This window comes from Gadus chalcogrammus, chromosome 2 (assembly GCF_026213295.1).
Source record: "Gadus chalcogrammus isolate NIFS_2021 chromosome 2, NIFS_Gcha_1.0, whole genome shotgun sequence".
NCBI lineage: Eukaryota > Metazoa > Chordata > Actinopteri > Gadiformes > Gadidae > Gadus > Gadus chalcogrammus.
In genome coordinates, this window is record NC_079413.1 from 18,159,288 (window position 1) to 18,186,402 (window position 27,115).

Sequence of the window (27,115 nt, forward strand, 5' to 3'; positions counted from 1 at the left end):
AAGCATGTCATAGGCTACATCTGGACACATCTGCCAACATATAACCAGGCTCCATTACCGGAGGGGACGAACCCTGGCACAATTATTTCACATCATGTTCGGACCTCGTTTGCATCACACCTAGTGTCCTGTTACAATAATTGAACCAATAAAGCTGATATTAAACATCTGATAATATAAAAAAGCCCACATTTCTAACGGTGAAACATTATCCACTTTACCGGAGCTGGAGTAACGAGCCCACTCTCTTCAAATGAGGCGAGGACATCGATTGGGGAGTGGACAGGACTTGCAGTGGCATCTCTCTCATCAATTGGGGAGTGGACGGGACTTGAAGAGGCATCTCTCTCCTCAATTGGGGAGTGGACGGGTCTTGCAGAGGCATAACTCTCCTCAAATGGGGACCGGGGATCCGACCTGGGCCTGGGGCCACCGCTTCCAATTTCCTGAGGTGATTAATAAAATAATACATTTATCTTTTAAAGGTTTTTTGTGTCTGTTTTTCATTAAAAATGAACTGCTTATAAGTTCTCCAATATTATTTTGATGTCTGATATACTGTTGACATAATATTACCTGCAATGTGAGGTCATGAGCCTGTGGTATGGTCAAATCAGGACATTCATCCTCGAGGTCTTCATCGAAGATATCTGGCAGGATGCCATCATTATCCTCATCATCAATCATCATCATCACCAACCTGCTGTCTCAGAAGATCTCCTCTGTTGGACTGTGCGAGAAGATACACAGCAATACGCTCTCCTGCAATAAGTATTCACCAAGTGAAAAATGATTGTGTAATAATTGCCTACCATGTCACAGTATAGGTTTGATCATCATCAACAGCAGACTTTTCTTACCGGTAGGTTTCCCAGGGGGGATAAACTCTGGAAGAAGAGGTTTTCCCAAGACTTTGTGGCTGAGCGCATTCATGTTGTAAATCAAGCGTATGTCATATATCTTTGTCCAGGATGTCTCAGTCATACCAAGTGCTTGTGCTGACCGGTTCAAATTCCACCTTGACACACCCTCAAGCATGTACATCTTGAGTGTGCAATGCATTGCATCTCCACCCTGATGAGATCAAAAACAGGATCACTGATTACAACAACTTGCAATATTATGTCAACATTCAATAGTGAGGTTTTAACATGCCTGGAATGAAAGCACACTGGTGCTTATGGAAGCTTTCCAGAGAGGAGGACCCTCTGCCGCATCTTAGGACATCCAACGTTTTGTCTCCTTTCTCCAGCCCTTACCAAATGTTGGTATAAAGCTGCACTCCTGGTGGATCCTGGATGCAGGCAAAGTGCTGTACCTCCCACACTCGAGACATGTGGTCGTGGTTGATGAGGTGCAGCCCGGTGCCGTCCACAAGCTGCCACATTGAGTCTAGAAGACTTTTGATGAGGGCACGGGTCTCCTCCACTCCCCGGGTTTTCCTGCGGCAGTGCTCGGCTAGCTCTTTAGAGCTGATGCTCGCCAACACCTGGGCATCTGTTGGCTGATGGCCCTGATGTTTCTTCCTCAGCCTTGTCCGCTTGGCCTCTTTCAGATGACAGACGTCCTGCATGTCCCACTCAAAAATGCAGCTCGACAATTTAGAACAGAAGGTACCATACAGTGGATGGTGTTCCGTGGTGAGACTTCTTGTGAATCGCCTCATAAAGTGGAACACATCCAACCGCACAGTGGATGTCCATGGCCGAAACCCCTTGAGAACTGGGCCCACTCCTGTGTTCACAAGATCATCAATACATTTTTTAGACAGACTGTCACCAACTGCCTTAATTTGGCAAAAAACATCAACACAAATTACAGGTAACTCACCTCTGTCACTGCAACAGTCTCTATCCACATAGATGGCGTCTGGCTGTGGCTCACCAGCATCCCTGTACTGTTGGACGATACCTTGGCACAGGTCATCAAGCCCAGCCCCCTCGCCGGTTGTGAGGACAGAGTTGAGGACTTGACCATACTCGTTCCCCACATTGGTCATCCATGTTGCGGTGCCCTCAATTCCCCCCGCCAGTTTTTTGATGACCTATATCAAAACAAAAGCATACATCATTAGCACATGTATTGTTATCCAACCCTCAAAGAATAAATGAGCTCAAGCTTATGTAGGTTTACATTTACCTTCTTAGTGGAATCAAGCTTCAGAATTTTGCCAAACGTTGAAGTAATGACACCTTTGAGCTCATCAAGGTGACTGAACACATCGTTGGCATGCACTGTCTCAAACCACTGGGCCAGGGGCACGGGACAGAAGGATGGTGGCTTGAGATAAACAGCCTTGGACTGTTTCAGGCAGGATCTCCTATGAAATTCACAATCTGTGAAATAGTCACAGGATCTCCTAGCCCACTCCTCACTGTGTGCCTCTTGAACGGCCTGCTGCAGGTAACTGGAGCTATTCCCTGCTGTTCTGGGACGCAAAAGTGTCTCGCATTTTCGGTCCAGTGCCAAATGTGTTGTTAACACAGCAGGGAATTTGTTGCGGTTAGAGGGGTCGAGCTGCTTTAAAATGTCTCTACTCCAAGGACAGAAAGTTTGCGATGGTTTGCACTGGCTGCACCTTGGGTAAACTCCCCCTATTTAGTAGTACCTTGAATCCACATCAATGACCTCTCTGACCTTGGTGTAAATACCAGAGTGGTGCAGTTTTCTTTTGCACTGAGGGCATTTCAGAGGGATGCTCCACATGCGCATTGGTGCCCACAGGAACATCCTCTGCCTAAAATAGTAATCTGGGTTTGGAGGTGCCACAGATCTGATTGGACTTGGGGGTTGGTGCCAATTCTGGCTGATCTCCTGTCTCGGCTGCCCACTCGCTTCATAGATGATTTGGGCAATCCACTCCCGGTCACCTGGCTTGATGACCCGGAGGAATGGCTTTGATAAAAACCTAGCCCGGCTAACCTCTTGAGAGCGCAAAGGGACTGGGAACCCCGGTGCTGGTGCTGGTGCTGCTGGAGGAGGAGCAGAGGCAGGGGCAGGAAGAAGTGGTGTGCCACTCTGAGTTGCTGATGCCATCTCAGATACTCTGGAAGGGACAGGTGCAGGAGCATCTTGGAGACAGATGTTTGATGTCGTCTCCTGGGCTGTGAGGCAGACTGGAGCTTGAGCATCTCTGGGACAGAGGACTGGAGTCGGTGTCATCTCCTGGGCTGGGGTAGTAGAGGGATGGCTGGAGGAGAAATGTTTGGGAGGTCTGGTGGAGATAAAACATGACACTTCTCGAGGTGCTCTGATAATCTGACAGCACCCTCAGCCTTTGTACCGCAGTGCTGACACTGCTCCTGGACATGGAAGTCTGACAGGTGCTGCGTAAAGTGGTCAGAGAGCACTTCCTGAGCACAAAGGGAGCATGTCATAAAGGTACTGGCTGAACTTTCCAGACTTCCAGCTGCTGCACTGGCCTTTGGTGCGTCTGGTGTATCTGCTGCACTAGCCTTTGGTGCATCTGGTGTATCTGCTGCACTGGCCTTTGGTGTATCTTCTGCACTAGCCTTTGCTGCGTCTGGTGTATCTGCTGCTCTACTGCTGTTGGCCTGCACTGCCTGTGGATCTGCATTTTGTATTTACTCTCTAAATCATCTTATCCTCTAAATCAAACAATACTCTGCATCAAAACAAGTCAGTTGGAGAATCAATCACATACAACGAAGAACCAGCCATGGGGAACAGCTGTAGAGGAAGCATTTGTCAGCATGTTTGTCTCACATCATATTTTTAAGGATTCAATGACATTACTTACATCATGGTAGCCACATTTGCAGGGGATCTTTTTCCCAAAAATGTCAAATCTTCTGACAGCTAGGCCAAATATAGGGGTCAGGGGACAATTCTTAATCCTTTCTATCACTGCCCTCCAACGTCTGCCCCCAGGTCTCTGGCCTGTAGAAAACTTGTGTTTCCCCTGGGCAAACTGGACCATGACACCGGCCCAGTATGAATCTGGCTTTCCCTCCTTTGGCATCTCTATAGGACGAGAGGCAGACATTAGGCTGCTGTAGGCAAGGCAAGGCAAGGCAAGGCAAGGCAAGACAAGACAAGACAAGACAAGACAAGACAAGACAAGACAGACAATAAACAGTAAATAATAAACAATAATGCAAACATTGAATAATAAGTACTGAAAAAGATAAGAGTAAATAAATAAATAGAGATACTCTATATTAGGGGTGTAACGGTATACATGTATTTGTATTGAACCGTTTCGGTACGGGGTGCTCGGTTCGGTGCGGAGGCGTACCGAACGAGTTTCCATGCGGACATATTAAGTAGAGGACCGCATCGCAGTGTTGCCAGATTGGGCGGGTTCCCACCATATGGGCTACTTTTGATTTCATCTCGCGGGGAAAAAATGCACTGGGCGGGTATATACATTTTGGGCTGCTTTTGCCAATATCTGGCGGTTTTTTAATAATGTGAAAACAGCACACCAAACTGTTATTTTATGGTTTAAAAACAGTACAAATACAAAACTCAGTAGGCCTATACTTCAATATAGTTCACGTCGTGATGTCACATCAACAAACCGTTGTGCGCCGACGCAGAAGTCTGAGGCAAAAGCCCGCTCTCTCTCAACTCTGTTAGCGAAATAAGCATCATGCCGAAGTGGGGGAAATATAAAAAACTTTATAGAAAGGAATGGAAGACCGACCCTGAATTAAAATCGTGGATCGCGCCTGCCCCAGCATATGACAGCAAAGCTCGTTGCAGGTATTGTAACGTTGAATTAAGAGCCCACCTCAACGACTTGAGAGAACATGGTGCCACGAAAAAACACAAGGCCCGCTGTCAGCCCAGTGTCAAATCCTTTGCTGTCCCAACGGGATCTGGTGCAGGAGCAACAATCAAAGATGACCAAAAACGACGTGAACTTAGGGTTGCAACCTACGTCGCCTGTCACACCTCCATAAACGCCGTGGATGATTGTCTGATGATGGGCGCATTCAAGATGCCCAGGACAAAGTGTACCGCCGTTATAACATCTGTTCTGGCACCGCACTTCAGAGAGGAGTTAAGAGAGGATATTGGTGAGTCTCCATATTCTCTTTACCTGGATTTAGAGCACTGATGTATCAGTGAACAAGCTCCTCTGCATTTGTGTGAAGTATCGCTCACAGAAACACGGCAAGTTTGTGAGTACCTACCTGGGGCTTGTCAACCTTCTCAGCGCAGATGCTTGTGGAATATCAGATGCGATAGTGACTAGTGGTGGTTGAATCTGAGTCAATCGGATTCAAAGAACCGAATCCTTACATTCACCCATGAGTCACGAGTCCGTGGTCTAAATTAACCCGAATCTTTCGGTTCTGGCTGCTACAGACGACATTATTAAAACAATGCACGAATGTCATCAAACTGTAGGTCTATAACAACATTAACACATCCGTTTTTCATCTGCATAGTAACTTAGATTAAGCATACGGACCCGGAGCTGCCAGCTGCGTGGTTGAATAAGAACTTCCTGTAGACAGAGCTGTACACAGATCCAGATCCATAGACTGAGCGAATTCATGGGTCGGATTCGTATCCGGTTGAGTGAAAGACTAACTCAAAGGATTCAGATGAAATGGGTCTGACTCGTATCCCGCTGGGTGAAAGACTAACTCAAAGGACTCAGTTGAAATGGGTCGGACTCGTATCTGGTTGAGTGAAAGACTAACTCAAATTACTCATATTGAATGGGTCGGACTCATATCCTGTTGAGTGAAAGACCAACTCAACGGACTCATACTAAATGGGTCGGGCTCGTACTGAATGTAAATCGTTAAACTCTTTTGTTACAAAGGCATTATTTTACGGACTGTCCACTTAGTTATTTGCAAAGTGAATTTCCTTATAATATTCCTTTCCAATATCAAATAAGTTCCTTATCAGCTCGTTGACAGCTGAGTTAAACCAAAACCATTGACGTTATTTTGGATAGCCTCTTGAAATTTGTTTATTGTAAACATGACAATTAATTAAATTAAGTAAGAATAAAAAATAAGTATCTATTCACAATTTCCGAAATCACATATTTAATTCTGATAAGCTGCCTAACCAGCCAAGCCTATCATGTTACAATTTGTTCAATGTATCTAGGCTTACTGTGTGTGTGTGTGTGTGTGTGTGTGTGTGTGTGTGTGTGTGTGTGTGTGTGTGTGTGTGTGTGTGTGTGTGTGTGTGTGTGTGTGTGTGTGTGCTTGCGTATTTCCCCTGGATATCCTCAAAACTGCATTACAGTGGTTTGCTGTGAGCGTGCGCATTAGGCACTAGGGAGTGGGCTGCTGGGCTCATTCAGCGACAAAATTCCAACTGATTCAGATTCAAAGGACTCAAAAGATTCGGATCTTTTTAGTGATTCACTCAAAGGACTATGAATCTTCTAAGTGAATCGAAATTCCCATCACTAATAGTGACTTTTCTCGGTGAATTCGGACTGGACATCAAGAACATAGGCGTAATTTACGGGGGTGGTTAGAGGGGTTATAACCCCCTCAATAATCAGATCCAGCTAATATAACCCCCTCAATATCATCACACATAATTCAGATGAACAAAAAAATGAAATATTCTGAATGAATACCTTGTTTGTTTTCTTTATTAATTTAATTTGTCAGCAAGATAGTATCATGTTTTGATAATCTGTAATGTACCCCCCCCCCAGCCCACCGACTACTTGGTATTACCCGAACTATTTCGCAAGGTCGCTGGGTTGAATAGTAAGAGAAGACTAATGCTAACTGTACATTAATGGATATGAAAAGGACACTGAAAGGCAGCCAGGGCCAGACAACAATTTTTAATTGTTGGTCGTCAAAGGAGCCAAAAGCCAAAAGGAGTAAAAATCCTGACGATAAGGAGGTAAATACCCGTATTGTTAAGTTAGGTGTTATCATCCACTCTATATTTTTTCACTACCTGGATAGTTTACGCCTCCATTTAAAGTGGAGAGGGACCTTCACTTTCCCCATACAAACCCTCAGAATAAAGAGGTATCAGTGGAGAAACAAAATAATTTTCGATTGAGAGCATAATTTCACATTCAAACAGTATCGTTGGTGTGCTATGTGCTTGTGCAGTAAAACCAGACGATCTGAATAATTCCTGATTCATGCCAGATATTTATTTCCCGCTTTGTAAGAGCTAGCTAGCTAACTATGTGAACTTTATATGATTAGCATAGGCTACGTTGTAATGGCAGCGATAGACGTCCTCAAACTAAGATTCTAGAACCCACTGCCTCAAACGTACTCGGTTACGGGTGGGTAAAATGCAATGTGAGTACAGAGACCAAATTGCTGTTTGCTCCCATACAGTCACACACAATTTTTTGGGGGAATGCATTCATTTACTTAGAGATGTCATCCATTGACAGCTAGCTCCTGTGGGCTAGTTCAGAGGTTACACCACTCCTTTTGAGCGTGCACTCCTGTACTGTACACACATACACACACACACACACACACACACACACACACACACACACACACACACACACAACGGTTAATGACGGTGCATGTGAGTAGGCTTGCTCGTAGGAAACATTGAAACAGCATTATTGTTATTATTATTAATAATAATAATAATAATAATAATAATGATAATAATAATAATGGTATTATTATTATTATTATTTTATACAAAAATGTGTAGCAGTCTAGATGTGCTAGTAAGTGGGCAAAAGGAGTTTAAAATGCTTTACAACTTTTTGGTGAGGGAACACATATTCTCCAAAACTGATATCGATACCACCTCTCTCAACCCATTTAATATTTTTTTATATATCAGGAGAAGAGGGAAAGAGAGGGAAATGGCCAAGGAGGCGACAGAGGGTCAGGTGACCAGAAAGAGAGAGAAGAAGAAGAAGACAGAGGAGGCAACAGAGCAATTGAAGGAGAGAGAGGAGGCGACAGAGGGACAGGTGACCAGAAAGAGAGAGAAGGCGACAGAGCAATTGAAAGAGAGCAAGGAGGCGACAGAGGGTCAGGTGACCAGAGAGAGAGAGAAGAAGGAGACAGAGGAGGTGACAGAGCAATTGAAGGAGAGCGAGGAGGAGACAGAGGGTCAGGTGACCAGAGAGAGAGAGAAGAAGAAGGAGACAGAGGAGGCGACAAAGGGTCAGATGGCCAAAGTGAGGGAGAGAGAGCACAGAGACAGGCAGCGCAGGAGGCACAGATGACCAGGTAAGAGACCTCAAACAAAATTGTGCATGCCATACACTGTCAGAACACTGACGTTCTGTGAACTGCATACTACTCTGTAGTATTCCATAAGAGTTTAACCTAACCTTTTACACAAGAAGATGATTGATTAAATAAATAAATAAATATGCCGCGAGTTTAACCCCCCCAATGGTAGACCCAAAGTTACGCCCTTGATCAAGAATATGGTGGGGATAGCTACAGATGGCGCAAGAGTTATGGTCGGAAAAAATCATTCAGTTTTTTCACTACTTAAAGAGAAGCAGCCTACTTTGCAACTTATTCGCTGCGTTTGCCACTCACTCGACATCGTTGCTAACAAAGCAATGCAACTGCTCCCAAGCAGCCTGGAATACATGATCAGAGAAACCTACAATTGGTTTGCACATTCTGCAAAACGCCAGAGTGAATACAACAGCGTGTACCAGGCTATTAATGATGGTGGATGTCCGCTTAAATTAATATCACCCAGCTCAACCCGATGGTTGGTGATTGCAGACTGCATTGAGAGGATTTTAGATCAGGAAGATGCCCTCAAGCTAAACTTCAGAGCGGGTAAAGCCGCATGTTCGATATTCGCTGGATATTCGTTTTTCATTTACCCAGCAATCGGCTTCATCAACACAATTGCACTTCATTACGGTTGTAGTATGTTGAGGACAGCATAGGACACCGTATCAACAAAAATCACAGCGACATGTTGCTCCTATCGATATCTGTGCGAGAAATGCTCTTAAATCAACGTCCTGCCTGCTATCTGTTTTAGGGACCGTCTACAAATTACACCCCACAGACTGGTGGCATAAACGTTACCATGGAATTGTTTCAGGAAAGAAATCACCACAAATCACTTGAAACATATTTTCTCATTCTGATTGCTGTAGTACTTGCCAATGGCTTTTACTTACTACGGGTCATTATTTGTTGATATTTTGCATAATAGTGAAACAGGATGAAATGAATAGCTAAAATATTCACCAAAAATCTATAAAACAATTTTTTTTCATTCTGATTGCTGTAGTACTTGCCAATGGTGGGCTTTTACCTACTACGGGTCATTATTTGTTTACATTTTCCATAATAGTGAAACAGGATGTAGGCCTAATTAATAGCTAAAATATTCACCAAAAATCAATAAAACTAAATTTTCTGATTCTGATTGCTGTAGTACTTGCCAATGGTGGGCTTTTATTTACTACGGGTCATTATTTGTTGACATCTTGCATAACAGTGAAACACAATGCAATTAATAGTTTAAAATATTCACCAAAAATCAATAAAACTACATTTTCTGATTCTGATTGCTGTAGTACTTGTCAAAGGTGGGTTTTTAGTTACTACGGGTCATTATTTGTTCATATTTTGCATAATAGTGAAACAAGATGCAATTAATAGTTTAAAATATTCACCAAAAATCAATAAAACTACATTACTCATTCTGATTGCTGTAGTTCTTGCCAATGGTGGGCTTTTATTTACTACGGGTCATTATTTGTTGACATTTTGCATTATAGCGAATGAGGATGCAATCAATAGTTTAAAATATTCACCAAAAATCTATAGAAATACATTTTCTCATTATGATTGCTGTAGTACTTGCCAATGGTGGGCTTTTACTTACTACGGGTCATTATTTGTTGATATTTTGCATAATAGTGAAACAAGATGCAATTAATAGTTTAAAATATTCACCAAAAATCAATAAAACTACATTTTCTCATTCTGATTGCTGTAGTAGGCCTACTTGCCAATGGTGGGCTTTTACTTACTACGGGTCATTATTTGTTGACATCTTGCATAATAGTGAAACCCAATGCAATTAATAGTTTAAAATATTCACCAAAAATCAATAAAACTACATTTTCTGATTCTGATTGCTGTAGTACTTGCCAAAGGTGGGCTTTTACTTACTACGGGTCATTATTTGTTCATATTTTGCATAATAGTGAAACAAGATGCAATTAATAGTTTAAAATATTCACCAAAAATCAATAAAACTACATTTTCTCATTCTGATTGCTGTAGTACTTGCCAATGGTGGGCTTTTACTTACTACGGGTCATTATTTGTTGACATCTTGCATAATAGTGAAACACAATGCAATTAATAGTTTAAAATATTCACCAAAAATCAATAAAACTACATTTTCTGATTCTGATTACTGTAGTACTTGCCAAAGATGGGCTTTTACTTACTACGGCTCATTATTTGTTCATATTTTGCATAATAGTGAAACAGGATGCAATTAATACTTTAAAATATTCACCAAAAATCAATAAAACTACTTTTTCTCATCTTATTGCTGTAGTACTTGCCAATGGTGGGCTTTTACTTACTACGGGTCATTATTTGTTGACATCTTGCATAATAGTGAAACACAATGCAATTAATAGTTTATAATATTCACCAAAAATCAATAAAACTACATTTTCTGATTCTGATTGCTGTAGTACTTGCCAATGGTGGGCTTTTACTTACTACGGGTCATTATTTGTTGACATTTTGTTGAAATTATACCATAATGTTATAAGAAATACGGTCACTGGCAGCTACATCAAAGCATAAGAAAATGTATTTTTATTCATCACTGGGCTTTGTTTTTGTTTAAGAGATATCCTGCAGCCATATTTACTAATCTGTTATTAAAAAATGTCGTGTTAACAATGCCTTTTGTGTGTTTTTCATAATTACTCCCTTCCTATTTCACAAAAAAGGTCACCCATAATAAGTAGCAGCTTACCATTAGCAACAAGCCTAGTAAACAGAATGGGAAAGTTTCCTTTTGTTGAATATTTCAAACCATTAATTGCATCCTCATTCGCTATTATGCAAAATGTCAACAAATAATGACCCGTAGTAGGTAAAAGCCCACCATTGGCAAGAACTACAGCAATCAGAATGAGAAAATGTAGTTTTATTGATTTTTGGTGAATATTTTAAACTATTAATTGCATCCTGTTTCACTATTATATAAAATATGAACAAATAATGACCCGTAGTAAGTAAAAGCCAACCATTGACAAGTACTACAGCAATCAGAATGAGAAAATGTATTTTTATTGATTTTTGGTGAATATTTTAAACTATTAATTGCATTGTGTTTCACTATTATGCAAGATGTCAACAAATAATGACCCGTAGTAAGTAAAAGCCCACCATTGGCAAGTACTACAGCAATCAGAATGAGAAAATGTATTTATATTGATTTTTGGTGAATATTTCAAACTATTAATTGCATCCTCATTCGCTATAATGCAAAATGTCAACAAATGAGTGCTTGAGACGAAGAACCATATAAGTCCATATTTTCAAATTTCAAATAATAACTTTTTTTTATTATTTGGCCTGTGAACATTATATAATATATTTCTTTTTACTTGAAGATAGACAACAAAAGCTTCCCAATTCTATTGAGATAACATTTTTCAGTGTCAATCTTAAAAACAAACAGTTACAGCAATTTACATTTATGGAATGTGGAAGAACGGTATATGTCCAGTTAATGTGGAATAACAGTATAAATCCAATTCATCATATCAATTCAAACCACTGGAGATCTAATTCCTTTATCTTAGTTTTAATACAGTAACAGAGCCTTCAAGAAAATAACCACTTAATTCTTTCAATTTTTTTTATTTAACACCAACCTCACTTAGAGAGCGCATAAATACTCACACCATTCATTCATTTAATAAATAAATACATACATCCATACATAAATACCTATATTATTATTATTATTATTATTATACATAAATACCATATTATTATTATTATACATACCTATATTATTATAATTATAAATATTATTATTATAATAATTATTATTATATATCAGATCGTGAGTCTGGGGATGCTTTCTACTCTTCACATTCTAATTTTTCATAAAATGATTGGGCTTCCGCTGGCATGTAGGCTAGCATTGTCATGAGGTCATGGTGCTTCTCCTTTTTGACAGGGAGAGGGTCCTCGTATGCGCGAGCGTATGTGGTGGAAAACAAGGGAGCTTGAGGTGGTTGTTTCTTCCTCTGCTTGGTGATCAGCCAAGTCTTCCATCCCTCATAGCGGCTGTGGCTGCCTTTTATGTGGACACACCATGGATCAGCAGCTGAAATCATGATTCAACAAGAAATTCAATTAAGATTACCCAACATATCCCCAACACTGATAATCTCAGAAACCCAACTCATTAGTTTTTACCTGTCACTTTCAACCACATCATGGATGTGATTAGGAAGCCAGGTGGACGCTTTAGAGTAGCATCAGGGAGCTGTCTGAAGTCTGCACACTGCATTTCTATCACGCTGAATGGGTGCTGCCTGGCTCCCCGGATCATCTCGGTGACATCGCTGGGGGTGTAGAGCGTGGAGACCTTACGCCTCTTCTCCAGCGTGGCAAAGGAGCGGTCACTGGGAAGGAAGGAGTGACCAGATACCATGAACTTCTGCTCTATCTGGCTGAAGTACCCTCTAAATACGAGCAGGGCAATGAGGTTAAGTACTCTCCAGTTATTGTTCTGCCCACAGCATCGGTCACTATAGATGATAAGTTTCCTTTCCTTCGCCTGGACAAGGGGAGCAAAAGATGCTTCTGCCCACTTCAAAAGGCAGCTTGCCACCTCTATTGAACCTCTGCGCGCAATGCCCTCATGCCAGAGGCACATTGTAGGAGGACTGCCGGTGCCCATCTCCTGGATGCAGAAGTTATAGTTCACCAGCTGTCGTTGGTAGTACACGTTGGAGTGTGTCAGGTTTGGCGTGTACACTACCCCCTGCATGTCAATACAAATTACATGACAATGGTCGTTATTGGCTTTGGCCCACTCTGTGTCAGCCTGCAACTGGGAGTATGCTTTTTCAGCCTTGCGATGGTGAAGCTCACTCTCAGCTGCAATCTTTGATCTTTCTCCGTCGGTTGTAGCCGCTGTTAATTTGGAGAACAGGGCGTAACATTTCCCACAAGTATCACTTCTTGGTTGCCCAAAACAGAGGTTCTGCTGCTTGAAGATGTCCCTATAGAGCCAGAACTTTGCAGTGGATGTTGGATTGTTTTCCTTGTACAGGCGGTACATGCGGAGCAGGTTTAAATCAGGGCTCAGGGACTCCCTCTCCACATCTCCCTTCATCCGTGAGTAGTGGTTCGGTTGGCGTGGGAAACTCAGGATATGCTCTCTTATCTCCTCTCTCACTGCAGGATGAATGCTATGAGGCCTAAAAAAAACACAACTCATGAACAAGGGAAATATAATAAACTATGCTGGTCTGTTTTGCACAATTGTTGATTGTTTCTGTGACCATAAATGTGTAATTCTAACATAGGATTTTGTTTTAACATACAATCATTAAGATCCACATGTTGAAACGATACAAAGAATAATCATACTTTATAATTGCATAGCACTTCACTTCTGATATCGATCTCAAAGCGCAAAAATATGTTTCCTGACAGCATGAAGTCTTTCACGATAACACTTAGACTAGGCTTGGATAATAACTTACCTGTTCTTGTGCTTTCCTCTTAAGTCCTCTAATGGAGATCTGACTTCAGCTACCTGCTCTGTTCCCTCAGTCTGACTGCCTAACTTTTCTTGAATAACCTTTTCAAATATAAGTAACTTTAAGTAAATATGTTATGGAAAATGTATCTCATTAAAAGCATGCATGTAATGAAAAGTTAAATGGAAAACATAAGGCTACATAAAACTTGCCTGTAGGCGACTGTTGGTCAGTTGAAAGACTGACATAAATGTGAGCTTACAAACGCTCAGTCTTTTGCCTCCTTGTTGGACATGGTACTTAAAGGTGTACCTCCTCTTTGGAACTTCAGTGTCAGGCCCACGTGGTCGTCTGCGACTCACCTCGTGCTAGAGGTAAAAGTAAAGTAAAAAGATATTTACCATAGTGTCGCATGCTAGCGGTTGTGTAGAGCTGTCAAGTTAAGGCAATTAAGTATGTTTTGGTTGGGAGAATGAATAACCAATGTGTGTGCCTTTTAGGGCCTAGGCCTACATGATGCCCATCATCCATCATCCATCCTCACAAAATTTAACATTTACAGTGATCAGGCATATGTGCAGTCTTAGTGAACTGAAAATGCAAAAAAGCTAGATATTTATTGGACAACCGCCACAAAATCGTCATAACCGGGGAATCCCGACTTCTATGGGAATGAATGATACAGCTGAACTCTTTTTGATTGACAGCATGTGTCGCGATTGGAGAGTTTCAAGTTCAAGGATGTTAACGTTCGTCTTGGCAATGACAGGTGAAGTCGAGAGGCAAGGCAAGTTGCAGCTCAAATTATCATATATTTGCGAGCAATAGCCTACAGTAGGTCTCTATTCGTTTTTGTACATATCCTACTGTAATTAAAATCGTAATGTGCAGTTACGTTACAGAGTTAGTGTCTTGCTTTTATTTCAATTCTGTATTTAGGCTAAGTTGTAGCCTGATAGCTCGCTATAACTTATCAGAGCTTCCCCTATTCCAAAGAGGAGCAACTTGTGTATATAGGCTAAGTCTTAAAGATCCCATGCCATTCTATTTTATGATGCTTTAATATAGGTATTAGTGGGCCACAAACACAGTATTCAAAGACGTCCCCGAAATTCAGCCGTGGTGCAGAGTTACAGTCACTCCGAAAGAGTCGCACATTGAGCTTCCCCCAAACGTGCTGTTTCGGTGGGCGTGTCAAGGCAGGTCAAGGAGGGGGGTGGGGGTGTGGCCCTGAGCAGCTTGTAGCCACTACCATGCGCTCTGTATACGGTGGGCGTGTCAAGGCAGGTCAAGGAGGGGGGTGGGGGTGTGGCCCTGAGCAGCTTGTAGCCACTGACAGTACCATGCGCTCTGTTTACGGTGGATGTATCGCAATGGCTCATAGAAACCCATATTATACATATCTATATCATATAATATATAATATATATTATCACCTGGCCCTGAGCAGCTTGTAGCCACGGTACCATGCGCTCTGTTTACGGTGGATGTATCGCAATGGCTCTTAGAAACCCATATTATACATAGATATCTATATCATATAATATATAATATATATTATCACAGCCAAAAGCTGTGTGAGCCTCCAGACGATAGGTTATTATGAATCTCAAACGGCCGCGTCTACTTCAGATTGATGTGGAAGTGGAAGAACCAGAGACGTCGGAGAACCCGACGAAGTCCTTTGTGATTCATTATATCGTCTGGACGCGCACACAGCTTTTGGCCGTGATAATATGTATTATTTGATATAGATATCTATGTATTATATGATATTATTTAGATATAGAGCAGAGCTCCAGGACTGTAACGCAAGTGTTGTACACTTCCTTGTTATTTGGATAACCGTTCTGCTGTTGGTGTGATGGCGCATAACACGTCGGACTCTCGTCTCTGGTATTTCTACAACGAGACTCGTAGTGGGGGTTATCTCAGCCATGGTTGAGGATGAATTGGGGGAAAGGAACTTTGGCTTTGACTCCCTGAAGTAGGCTACATGAACCACGACATGGAGGAGAAAGGGATTGTTGGCCGCAAATGTATCCCGCTTGAGCCCTGCTTCCCGCCGCCTCGGCAGCGGTCAGCGCTAATCACCGCATCCTGAAGCCGAGGCGGTGGTCCATCGGCAGCGAGGCTCCGGCGGGAGACGACCGCGGTCAACAATCCCTTTCTCCTCCATGTCGTGGTTCATGACTTCAGGGAGTCAAAGCCAAAGTTCCTTTCCCCCAATTCATTCTCAACCATGGCTGAGATAACCCCCACTACGGGTCTAGTTGTAGAAATACCATAGACGAGAGTCCGACGTGTTATGCGCCATCACACCAACAGCAGAACGGTTATCCAAATAACAAGGAAGTGTACAACACTTGCGTTACAGTCCTGGAGCTCTATATCTAAATAATATCATATAATACATAGATATCTATATCAAATAATACATATTATCACGGCCAAAAGCTGTGTGCACGTCGAGACGATATAATGAATCACAAAGGACTTCGTCGGGTTCTCCGACGTCTCTGGTTCTTCCACTTCCACATCAATCTGTAGTAGACAGAACCGTGCGCTGCCTGCTGCCGGCGCGAGGCACCACCGCCCGGCTTCGCGGCGGTGGTGCTTCGCGGCGGTGGTGCCTCGCGGCAACCGGCGGCAGGCAGCATGTCGCAGTTCATGTAGTTCGATGTCGTTCTGCCATTGCATTCAAAATTCTGTAACTAGCCTGTTACTACGAACTAAGCAACTACCGTACACGTATTAGCATTTAGCACTAGCTCAATCACGACTCCTTCAGAATTATTGTGGGTGGTTACGAACCAACCAAGTGGGCAGGGCCATGAATAATAATTTGACAACGCTACGTCACAGTGTCACCTTATCCAGATCGGCTCATTTCTTCTGCCTTTTTCCTTTCATTGCCTATTGCATTCAGCAGACAAACTGCATAGATTTCAAACTTACCACAGCTCACAAACTTATTCAGACCTATGTTATTTAACAAACAATAGGAAAAATGTGATTTTAATGGCATGGGCTCTTTAAGGGCCGGTTGCTTATATTTTATGTAACACGTTTGTTATTTCATGGACCTATTTGCGTTGCATCGTGTAGTTCGCTTACCTGCTCCAAACCAGAAAGAATGATAGCCTGCTGCCTCTCGTAAGAGACAGCATAAAACTCTGTAAAGAGCTGAAGCTTTCTTTGCTCTGTTAGACTTGAACACAGTCTGGAACACGTCTCCTTGCACACCTTGCCCTTAACAGAAACAAAGTCACTTTAACGTTTTTAGCTATAAAACACTGTAGAGCTAAATTTTAGGGTTGGGTATCGTTTGGGTTTTATCCGATACCGGTGCCTACTCAGTACTTTTCAAACGGTTCTCAAACCGGTACATAAAAAAAACGAAACGGCACACACTTGCATTAAGCAGAAAGTCAGCGGACACTGAGTTGAAGCCTACTTGATATGCAAGATTTACGGTTGGCATTCAATTACTCGACTAACCAGAAGAGGCTGCTGTGAGTGCTGTGACTGATACATATCTTTTTAAAATTACAAATAATTGTAATTACTCACTGAAAGCAGGCAGGCACGCATCATGGCGCAACATTACTGCCAAAGTCATATTAAGTAGTATAACTCATGTGCGCAAGGCAGCCACGGGAGACGCCAACATTGTTTTCAACCGTTCGGTACCGCGCTGCATTAATTTCCAAGTTTTGAGAAGAAAAAGTATTTGAAGCGAATAACGACTCTGTTTTTGATTGTTTATTTGGTTTTTGAACAGCAAGTTTTGGATGCATGCATCGGATTTTGAGTTTGTTTGTTTGTTACTTTAAAATTACATTCGCTCGCAACACACACACACACACACGCACACGTTCATTCACGTTCACCCACCACAACCTGCCGATCTTCAATCAAAACAACATCAAGTAAGCGATGCCACAGCGCGTTGACAAGTCCGTCCCGAGTCTCGAGGCGCCCATAGGCTTTATGGTTTATATGTTTGAAAGCCGTGACACAGTCTTTTACCAGTTGGCCTGAAATACCACGCCTCGCAGTCATGGACCTATGAAGAAAGTCGTAGTCGTACCATGCGTGTTTAGCGCAACATTGAGAAGGGTCCCGTCTGAAACAGTGTCGCGCAGCGCTGCGTTCCGAACGTTGTAATCAAATACACCGGTATTACGGTAGGCTATATAAAAAAATCATATCCTAACGAATATACACACCGTCATTCAGTGAGAACCGGTATAGCGCCCAGCACTAACGCAAGTTGACGCCGCAACACCATGGGGGCGGGGCAGGGGGCGTTAAAAAACGTCAGGCACCGTTATGAGGAACCAAAATGTGCGTTCTTATTCGATCTCGTTACAACCGTTTATGTCGGAACGGGTTCCCTACTGGAACCGAGTTTCGGTGCTCAACCCTAGAGCTAATAGCAGCCTTTATTAAATTTACAAGCTAGAATATAACAGTTTACACAATCAATGAATGGTAATTAGGCTACTATGCTAGCCTACGTGACACAGCTGGGCTGGCGTTCGGAGACATCAAACACACCTAATACGTTTCGATTAATTTCACTGTGATTATAAGAAGTAGATACATGCTTTAAACATCCACTGAATCCTCATTTTCTCAGCTTTAATTTTGACCCATTCATGACTTGATCCGTTAAACAGACTGAGCTGTATGAACAGTAGTAGACGTTCAGTACACGCCCCTCTGACTGTAACCGCTAACGTTAAGTAGAGCCTTCCTGGCTCTGTCCTTCCATTCATTTATGTGTGCTTTCCTTTTTTTGCCAAGGTTTTGCCTTTTAATGTCTGCAGCGGACACGAACGTTGCCGGCGTCTCCATTTTCATCAGTGGACATAAACGTTTTTTCCGCGTGAGACTATTTTAAAGTTTAAAATACTAGTATTTATCGCGCGACCACCACCCCCAAACTGCTTCTGTATACAACGTGTCACACATACATTCATGTTATATGGTTATCTCGTTTTTTTTATTTTTTGGACTTTTTAGTTTTTTCGTCGCATGGGTTCAAATAATGACCTGTAGTAAATAAAAGCCCCCCATTGGCAAGTACTACAGCAATCAGAATGAGAATATGTGTTTTTGATTATTGGTGATTTCTTTCCTGAAACAATTCCATGGTAACGTCTATGTCACCAGTCCGTGGGGTGTAATTTGTGGACAGTCCCTAAAACAGATTGCAGCCGGACCGTAGATTACAGCGCTGTTCTTGCACAGATATCGATAGCAACAACTAATTTCGGTGTGATTCTTTGTCGATACGCTGTCCTATACTGTCCTCAACATACTACACCTGTAATATAGTGCAATTGTGTTGATTAAGCCGGATGAATCCGATTGCAAAACTGAATATCCGGCGAATATCCAACCTGCTGCTAACTTTTACCCGCTACACTTCAGTTTGGCTTCCGGCAAAGAGCACGGCTATGCGGCCAGGATTCTGAACGAAATGTACAGCGACAAATCAAACAGCATGTACATGCACTTTCTGCGGCCTGTCTTGATGGAGATCAAGAATGTTGACAAATGTTTTAAGCTGGAAACGGGAGATTCACTGCGTGTGTTCAGAGATCTTGACAGACTCTATATGTCTACATTGAGGAGAATTGTGAAGCCCAGCGTACTACGCATGAACACTGACAGTCGTCTCAGGGAGCTTGACCTGAAATCCTCCAGCCTCTACCTTTCACACCAGGACACAGATCTGGGTTACTCGTTCCAGCAGCACTTGGAGGCCAGTACATTAGCGCCAGAAGTGAAGGAGACGATTTCATCGCGGTGCCTTAACTTTTTAAAGGAAGTGCTGGCGCAATATCAGATGCGCCTTCCTGCATCACTGGAAATGCTGCGCAAGCTGGAGCTCTTTTGCCCAACCACTGTGGTGTCCGCGACAAATAGGCCAGCAGTTAAAGATCTACCCACTGAGTTTTTCTCGTGCGCAAATGACACCTTGGACGGCCAGTGGAGAAACATCGCTTCAGCCGGCTTCGCAGGTGATCAGCCCATTGACGCATTTTGGCTGCAAGTTGAAGGATTCGAAGATGCTGGAGGAAACCAGTGTTTCAAAGAATTAGCGCCCCTCGGTGTGATCAGACTGCTCACTCTGCCAATATCAAATGCTCACGTTGAGAGAGCCTTCTCCCAAGTGACACTACTGAAGGATGACACAAGTAACCGTATGGGATTACGGCTCCTCTCCAGCCTCATGGATGTGCGCTCTGGCCTGAGCAGAAATGGATGGACGTCCGCGACCTTCAAACCTCCCCGGCAGTTGTTGGGGAGATTTGATTCATCCATGTATTAGCCAGCTGACCTGGCTTCAAGTGACTGTACATAGTTCTAAAAGTTCTTCAAGTCAAGTTCTTCAAGTCAAGTTAATGAACAACGCTGATTCTGCGTAAAGGTAAGTGATTTTTATGTGTTTATTATATACGCCATGACAACTTTGTTAATTCCATCCACTGTTGTAATGCATTTAGTGACTGGCTTAAAAATGTATTTTCACGCGTTGTATGTTCTTGATCTGTGATCATACTGTCATACTGTACAGCTGTCATACTGTACAGCTGTAGTGCTGTGCGTCTTTCAGCACCACTGGTGTGGAGAGTAAATGTTCGTGTTAATCTATCCATGTCCTTAGTAATCATTGTACATGTAAATAGCAGGTGGTTGATGTTACTGCTGTTAATTCTTGGGCCTGGCACTGGGATACAGGAAGTGCATTTTTCCACATTTTCTGTGACATGCACGGTCTGTGATAATAAAATAGAACTTGCCATTTGGGCTTAATTGTTTAATACCGTAGCGTTACCGCGCAATCAGAAGGACGAGTCGATATGGTAAAATCCCCAGGGATGTTCATTATTACTTCTCAACAGGACGGAGCCTAAAACATTGCAGCCATTAGAAGTAACTCTTGGCGCATATAACACTAGAACCACAACATGCGTTTAATGTTTATTCAAAAATATTTTTTTTTCCTGTGAAAAACGTCATTGGGCGTTTTTTTGCTGAAGTGGGCGGGTTTTGGAACGTGATTGGGCGGATTTAGCTCAACCAAATCTGGCAACACTGACCGCATGTGTTGAACATGCTGCGGCCGCACATGCACAGTTGCGCACACCGTAGCGGTGTTCGAAATCGTTCCCTATTCACTCACTCACTATTCCCTATTTATTACACGGGTCTTTTCAACGTTCCGTTCACTTGCATGGGAACTTCACAACTTCCGGCGGTGAATTCTTTTTTGATAATTCATTGGCAACGGATGAATAATGACCGCTGTCAAGGTAAACAAAATGACTTTTTGCCTTTGGTATCACTCCGCACGTAGTCCGGTAACTTGTCAATGTAATAAGCGGGATATGTATCAACCCAAGCGCTGTCGGTTGCTAAGCGACAACGTCAACGTCTTGGGCGGACTATTTCTCTGCTGATCAACACTATGAATGCTGGTAACAAATACATTGTAAATAAATTGTTTCGTTTTGGGAAGTAGCCGTGTAATAAGCGGGATAATGTATAGAACTGTGCCGGTCATTATCGTAAAATAAGCCCCTTCATGGCGAAGCAAGACACCTCCGCTGCGCGTCTGTGTCCTGTTCGCCCTGTCGGGGCTTATTTTCTCGATAATGACCGGCGTTCTATACATTATCCCTTACATAGTGTTCATGATATAGTGCACTATTGAGGGAACGAACAAACGAGAATTCGGACACTACGCTGAACATTTCTAAACGTCATTTGCGTCAGTAAATGCGCCGGGTATTTGTGTTACGCAGACAGATGCGCCCACATCATGTAAACAAACCGGATACTCGCTGGAGTGCCCGGTTGGAGGTTGTATTGATGTTGAATCTTACATTTCCTTGTTCAAGTTTTTATTGAATTAATTTTGAAAGTTAAATATTATGTTAAATCCCAAATAAATTGTTGACATTTCTAAACGAAAGCCGGAGGCTCCATCATTAAATATATTCGTTTTCGCGGTTATTCAGCTTCTTCTTCTCCTCCGGAAAAACACGGCCGCATTGCATGTGGTATACGGGAGTAACATGTAGGGTACATCGTATGTACACTCACATTTTTGGTATTATTATCCTGCAGATAATGTGGATAAGGAGATTTTTCTGGCAAAAAACATAACGATTGAGTGAAAGTCATCAGGGCTAAAGATTGGGGGGGGGAGTAAAAATTAATCTGAGCAACAACTTGAAACTGTTTAGTGTTGCAATTGTTCATTGTTGCACAATATATCATATATTTCTTAAAAAAACGTGAGCCAATGTTATTTATTTTTATTTCTACATTTCAGAATCTTTATATTTTTGAGCAGAATTCTAGTTTTGTATTGTCTAATTTTCCTATTGTAAAAAGCACAAAAGTGTGTTATGAACAACTTGAAGCACATGTTATGAAGCACATTTATATTTAGCATTTTGATTTCTTACTGTACCGAAAATGAACCGAACCGTGACCTCAAAACCGAGGTACGTACCGAACCGAGATTTTTGTGTACCGTTACACCCCTACTCTATATACATATATCGGTAACCCTTCCTTTTACAGTCCCCTAATTACTAGGTATTTACCCGGTACATACATGGTAAATCATAGTGTATTACTGGGTAATTGCCACTGGCAATAAGAAGGTAAATACAGAGGTAGTTACCCGGTAAATACAAGGTAAATCATAGTGTATTACTGGGTAATTACCACTGGTAATAAGAAGGTAAATACAGAGGAATTATCCGGTAAATTATAGTGTATTACTGTGTAATTACCACTGGTAATAAGAAGGTAAATACAGAGGAATTAATGCTGAAGTACTAAGTAAAACCTCCACTATTACCCATCAACTCAACTAAGTAGCGTGTAGTTGTAACTGTTTTAGGTTGGTAATAACTCCGATATTGTGTACTTCCTAGGAAATTAGGCAACCAATTCTTACCATTCTTATCCTCCTCGATCTCTCAGCAGCCTTTGACACAGTATCCCATTCCATCCTCCTCACCCGTCTTGCGGAGCTCATTGGTCTCAGTGGCTCAGCCCTCTCCTGGTTTCAGTCCTACCTCGCCAACCGGCAACAATACGTCACCTTGGACGATGCCACCTCCACCACGGCACCAGTCAACCATGGTGTTCCCCAGGGATCGGTGCTCGGCCCTTTATTATTCACCATTTACATGCTCCCCCTTGGTCAAATCATCCGTCATCATGGTCTCAGTTTCCACTGCTACGCTGATGATACCCAACTATATATCAGCACCAAACCCTCAACTCAGTTTCCACCGGCCCCACTAATCAACTGTCTGCAAGACCTAAAAATCTGGATGACCTCTAATCTACTCAAATTGAACAGCAATGAAACGGAGCTCCTGGTCGTGGCCCCCAAGTCACTGCTCAGGAAGGTTGGGGATCTTCTGCTGGAAGTGGATGGCTGCCCTATCACCCCATCCCCCGTAGTCCGCAACCTGGGTGTCATCCTTGACCCCACCCTGTCATTTCAGCCTCATATCAACAACACCACAAAATCTGCATTCTTCCATCTGAGAAACATCGCAAGACTCCGACCCTCACTCTCAGACTCAGTCACTGAAACACTCATCCACTGCTTCATCTCCACCCGTCTGGACTATTGTAATTCCATCCTCACAGGTCTCCCCTCCAAAACCTTGGTCCGACTGCAATATGTTCAGAACTCAGCTGCCAGGGTTTTAACTGGCACTAAGCCCTGGCAGCACATCACCCCCATCCTGATGCAACTCCACTGGTTACCTGTTAAGTCCCGGATCAAGTTTAAAATCCTCCTACTCACCTACAAGTCCCTGCATGCTCTGGCCCCCCGTTACCTCTCTGACCTCCTCCATCCCTACACCCCCCTGCGGTCCCTCAGGTCCTCTGCTAAGGACCAGCTGGAAACCCCCCGCACCAGACTCAAGACCTTAGGGGACAGGGCCTTCTGCGCCTCTGCCCCCACTCTGTGGAATCTGCTCCCCCTCCATATCCGCTGTGCCACTTCAGTGGAGTCATTCAAAAAGCTCCTGAAGGCACACCTCTTCTTAGAGGCCTATGGCCTTTAACCTGCCCCCCCCCCCTGTGTACACCTCTTGTTAAGCGACCTTGGGTACCTTGAAAGGCGCTATATAAATAGAATTTATTATTAAAATTGAATTTATTATTATAAACACCTATTATCCAAGGTTTATGTTGGTAACAGCCTAAATTTAATGATGTACTATCTAGAAATTAGCATAGTGCTTTCCAATAAAATACTTTTTCTTAGTTATTATTCATAGCTACACCCATTTAGAAAGGGTTTATTCGATTTACCACTATGGAATTACTTACCTGGTAACAACCTCTGCAGGAACAGTTTTCCTCTAGTGTCATGGTACATCTTCTTAAATACTGGGTACGAAGCCGTTTGTTTCCATGGTATTACCAGGTTCTTACCATATAATTTATAATAGATTCCATTATCCATGCAGTCAACTCAAACATGTACCATGTACGTTCTGCGACGTTACCAAGTAAAACACGACAATTTACCCAGTAATTAAGCTGAAACTGTACTGTAAAAGGAAGCCTCGTTTGTTTCCATGGTATTACCAGGTTCTTACCATATAATTTATAATACATTTCATTGTCCATGCAGTCAACACAAACTTGTACCAAGTACGTTCTGCGACGTTACCAAGTAAAACACGACAATTTACCCAGTAAGTAAGCTGAAACTGTACTGTAAAAGGAAGCCTCGCTTGTTTCCATGGTATTACCAGGTTCTTACCATATAATTTGTAACACATTATTCCCTTTTCCATGCAGTCAACACCAACTTGTACCATGTACGTTCTGCGACGTTACCAAGTAAAACACGACAATTTACCCAGTAATTAAGCTGAAACTATACTGTAAAAGGAAGCCTCGCTTGTTTCCATGGTATTACCAGGTTCTTACCATATAATTTGTAATACATTATTCCCTTTTCCATGCAGTCAACACAAACTTGTACCATGTACGTTCTGCGACGTTACCAAGTAAAACACGACAATTTACCCAGTAATTAAGCTGAAACTGTACTGTAAAAGGAAGCCTCGTTTGTTTCCATGGTATTACCAGGTTCTTACCATATAATTTGTAATACATTATTCCCTTTTCCATGCAGTCAACACAAACTTGTACAATGTACGTTCTGCGACGTTACCAAGTAAAACACGACAATTTACCCAGTAATTAAGCTGAAACTGTACTGTAAAAGGAAGCCTCGTTTATTTCCATGGTATTACCAGGTTCTTACCATATAATTTGTAATACATTATTCCCTTTTCCATGCAGTCAACACAAACTTGTACCATGTACGTTCTGCAACGTTACCAAGTAAAACACGACAATTTACCCAGTAAGTAAGCTGAAACTGTACTGTAAAAGGAAGCCTATTTTGTTTCCATGGTATTACCAGGCTCTTACCATATAAGTTGTAACTGGTTATTCCTTTTTCCATGCAATCAACACAAACCATATATGTTCTGCAACATCGTTCACCAGTAGTTAAGCACTTTAATTGTTGTTATAAAACCCCAAACCACTGTTATTAAAATATTAAAAGGCATATTAAAATTAAACAAAATCAAAGGCTTATCTTTCAAACAATGCATATCTCACAAACGGGCACTGAACACTGAAGAAATCTGACAAAAAAAGAGCCGTCCACATCAACTAAATTTAAATGTTACTGATGGTGTTTTCATAAAACACATGACATTGTTATGGCAAGTGACCACAAGGAAGACTGCTTCAACCTCTTCAATTTGAATAAGCGGTGAATGCCATGCAGCAATCTGCCTATGGGAGCATCTTTGTGGTTATTCGCAAACCAATGAGTCCACTCGATGAATGAGAGATGACTCTTTAGTGTCTTCTCTGTGAGGTATCCCTGCAGTCTCCACATCTGGGATTTGAAGGCTGACCAAGACCTGACCAGGTACCTGCAATCTCCCCTTCCATACTGTAATAAAGAATCAGAAGACAAGAAAATAAACATTAGGACTGTCAATTAATGAACATTTCTAGAACATGTAGAACTCAAAGATTATTTTGTTTATTAGTTAAAAAAGGATGCTGATCCTCTGGCCAGTGTTTGGTCATATTGAAAAGAGAAAAAGGCATAGCCATAAATACAGTTAATAGGACGGGAGGGGACAGGCTGTTAGCTCCGGTTAGCACTTTAGCATCGAGCTAGCGGAGCTTCTGTCATTCAAATAACTCGGACATGTTGTTTAAAACCTATAACACCCAATTTATTAAAATATCCGGATTTAATCGGGCTCTCTCCCATAAGTACAGTTAATAGGACGGGAAGAGACAGGCTCTGTTAGCCCCGGTTAGCGCGATGCTAAAGAGCAGCTCTACCGGAGCATGCCACCTCAACAGGTGCAAGTTAGCCTCCGGTTTGATATTCGCCGGATATTCGGTTTACCACCCAATCGGATTCATCAACATAAGTGCAATACATTACGGGCTTAGTATGTTGAGGACGGTTTAGGACACCGTATCACGAAAAATCACAAACACATGTTGGTGCCATCGATGTCTGTGCAACAACGTCATTTACGTTCTGGCTGCTACCTGTTTTAGGGACCGTCAGCAAGTTACACTCACCGACTGGTGGCAGAGACGTTACCATGGAATTGTTTGAGGAAATGAATCACACAAATATATTGCAATATAGTTAATCATAATGCAGTTAATAGTTTAATATTCGACAAAAATCGACTAAACTATATTTGAAATTATTAATTGCATCCCGTTTAACAATAATGCAATATATTAGCAAAGTTACCTGCAGTAAGTAGCAGCCCACCATTGGCAACTACTACTACAATCAGGTGACAAAATGTATTTTTTTAGTGATTTTTATGTTATTTTATATGATTTATTTCCAGAAACAATTCCATGGTAACGTCTCTGCCACCAGTCGGTGAGTGTAACTTGTTGACGGCCCCTAAAACAGGTAGCAGCCAGAACGTAAATGACGTTGTTGCACAGACATCGATGGCGACAACATGTGTTTGTGATTTTCGCGATACGCCGTCCTAAACCGTCCTCAACATACTAAGCCCGTAATGTATTGCACTTATGTTGATGAATCCGATTGGGTGGTAAACCGAATATCCGGCGAATATCAAACCGGAGGCTAACTTGCACCTGTTGAGGTGGCATGCTCCGGTAGAGCTGCTCTTTAGCATCGCGCTAACCGGGGCTAACAGAGCCTGTCTCTTCCCGTCCTATTAACTGTACTTATGGGAGAGAGCCCGATTAAATCCGGATATTTTAATAAATTGGGTGTTATAGGTTTTAAACAACATGTCCGAGTTA

The 27,115-nt window shown here is 42.2% G+C and overlaps 2 protein-coding genes across 2 annotated transcripts in view; one reads left to right on the forward strand and one right to left on the reverse strand.

The window, feature by feature from the left end:
• Positions 1–1,173: 1,173 nt before the first annotated feature.
• LOC130376272 (uncharacterized) lies at positions 1,174–3,273 on the reverse strand. The gene is made up of 3 exons (XM_056583496.1): positions 2,140–3,273; positions 1,831–2,044; positions 1,174–1,734 (listed from the first exon to the last, which is right to left on the reverse strand). The coding sequence occupies exons 2-3, from the start codon at positions 1,997–1,999 to the stop codon at positions 1,256–1,258; spliced, it is 648 nt and encodes a 215-aa protein (XP_056439471.1). The 5' UTR covers positions 2,000–2,044; positions 2,140–3,273; the 3' UTR covers positions 1,174–1,255.
• A 16,845-nt stretch (positions 3,274–20,118) lies between these two features.
• Positions 20,119–27,115, forward strand: part of LOC130402194 (nucleosome-remodeling factor subunit BPTF-like) — a 103,039-nt gene continuing 96,042 nt past the window's right edge. The window contains exon 1 of the mRNA XM_056606332.1: positions 20,119–20,141. The gene's annotated coding sequence lies outside the window, so the exon portion shown is untranslated. The remainder of the gene's footprint in view (positions 20,142–27,115) is intronic.

Coding starts and splice junctions, on each gene's coding strand:
- LOC130376272 (XM_056583496.1), bottom strand. CDS start 1,999: ATGACCAATGTGGGGAACGAGTATGGTCAAGTCCTCAACTCTGTCCTC. Junction 1,735..1,830: donor AGACTGTTGCAGTGACAGAG/GTGAGTTACCTG, acceptor TTGTGAACACAG/GAGTGGGCCCAGTTCTCAAG.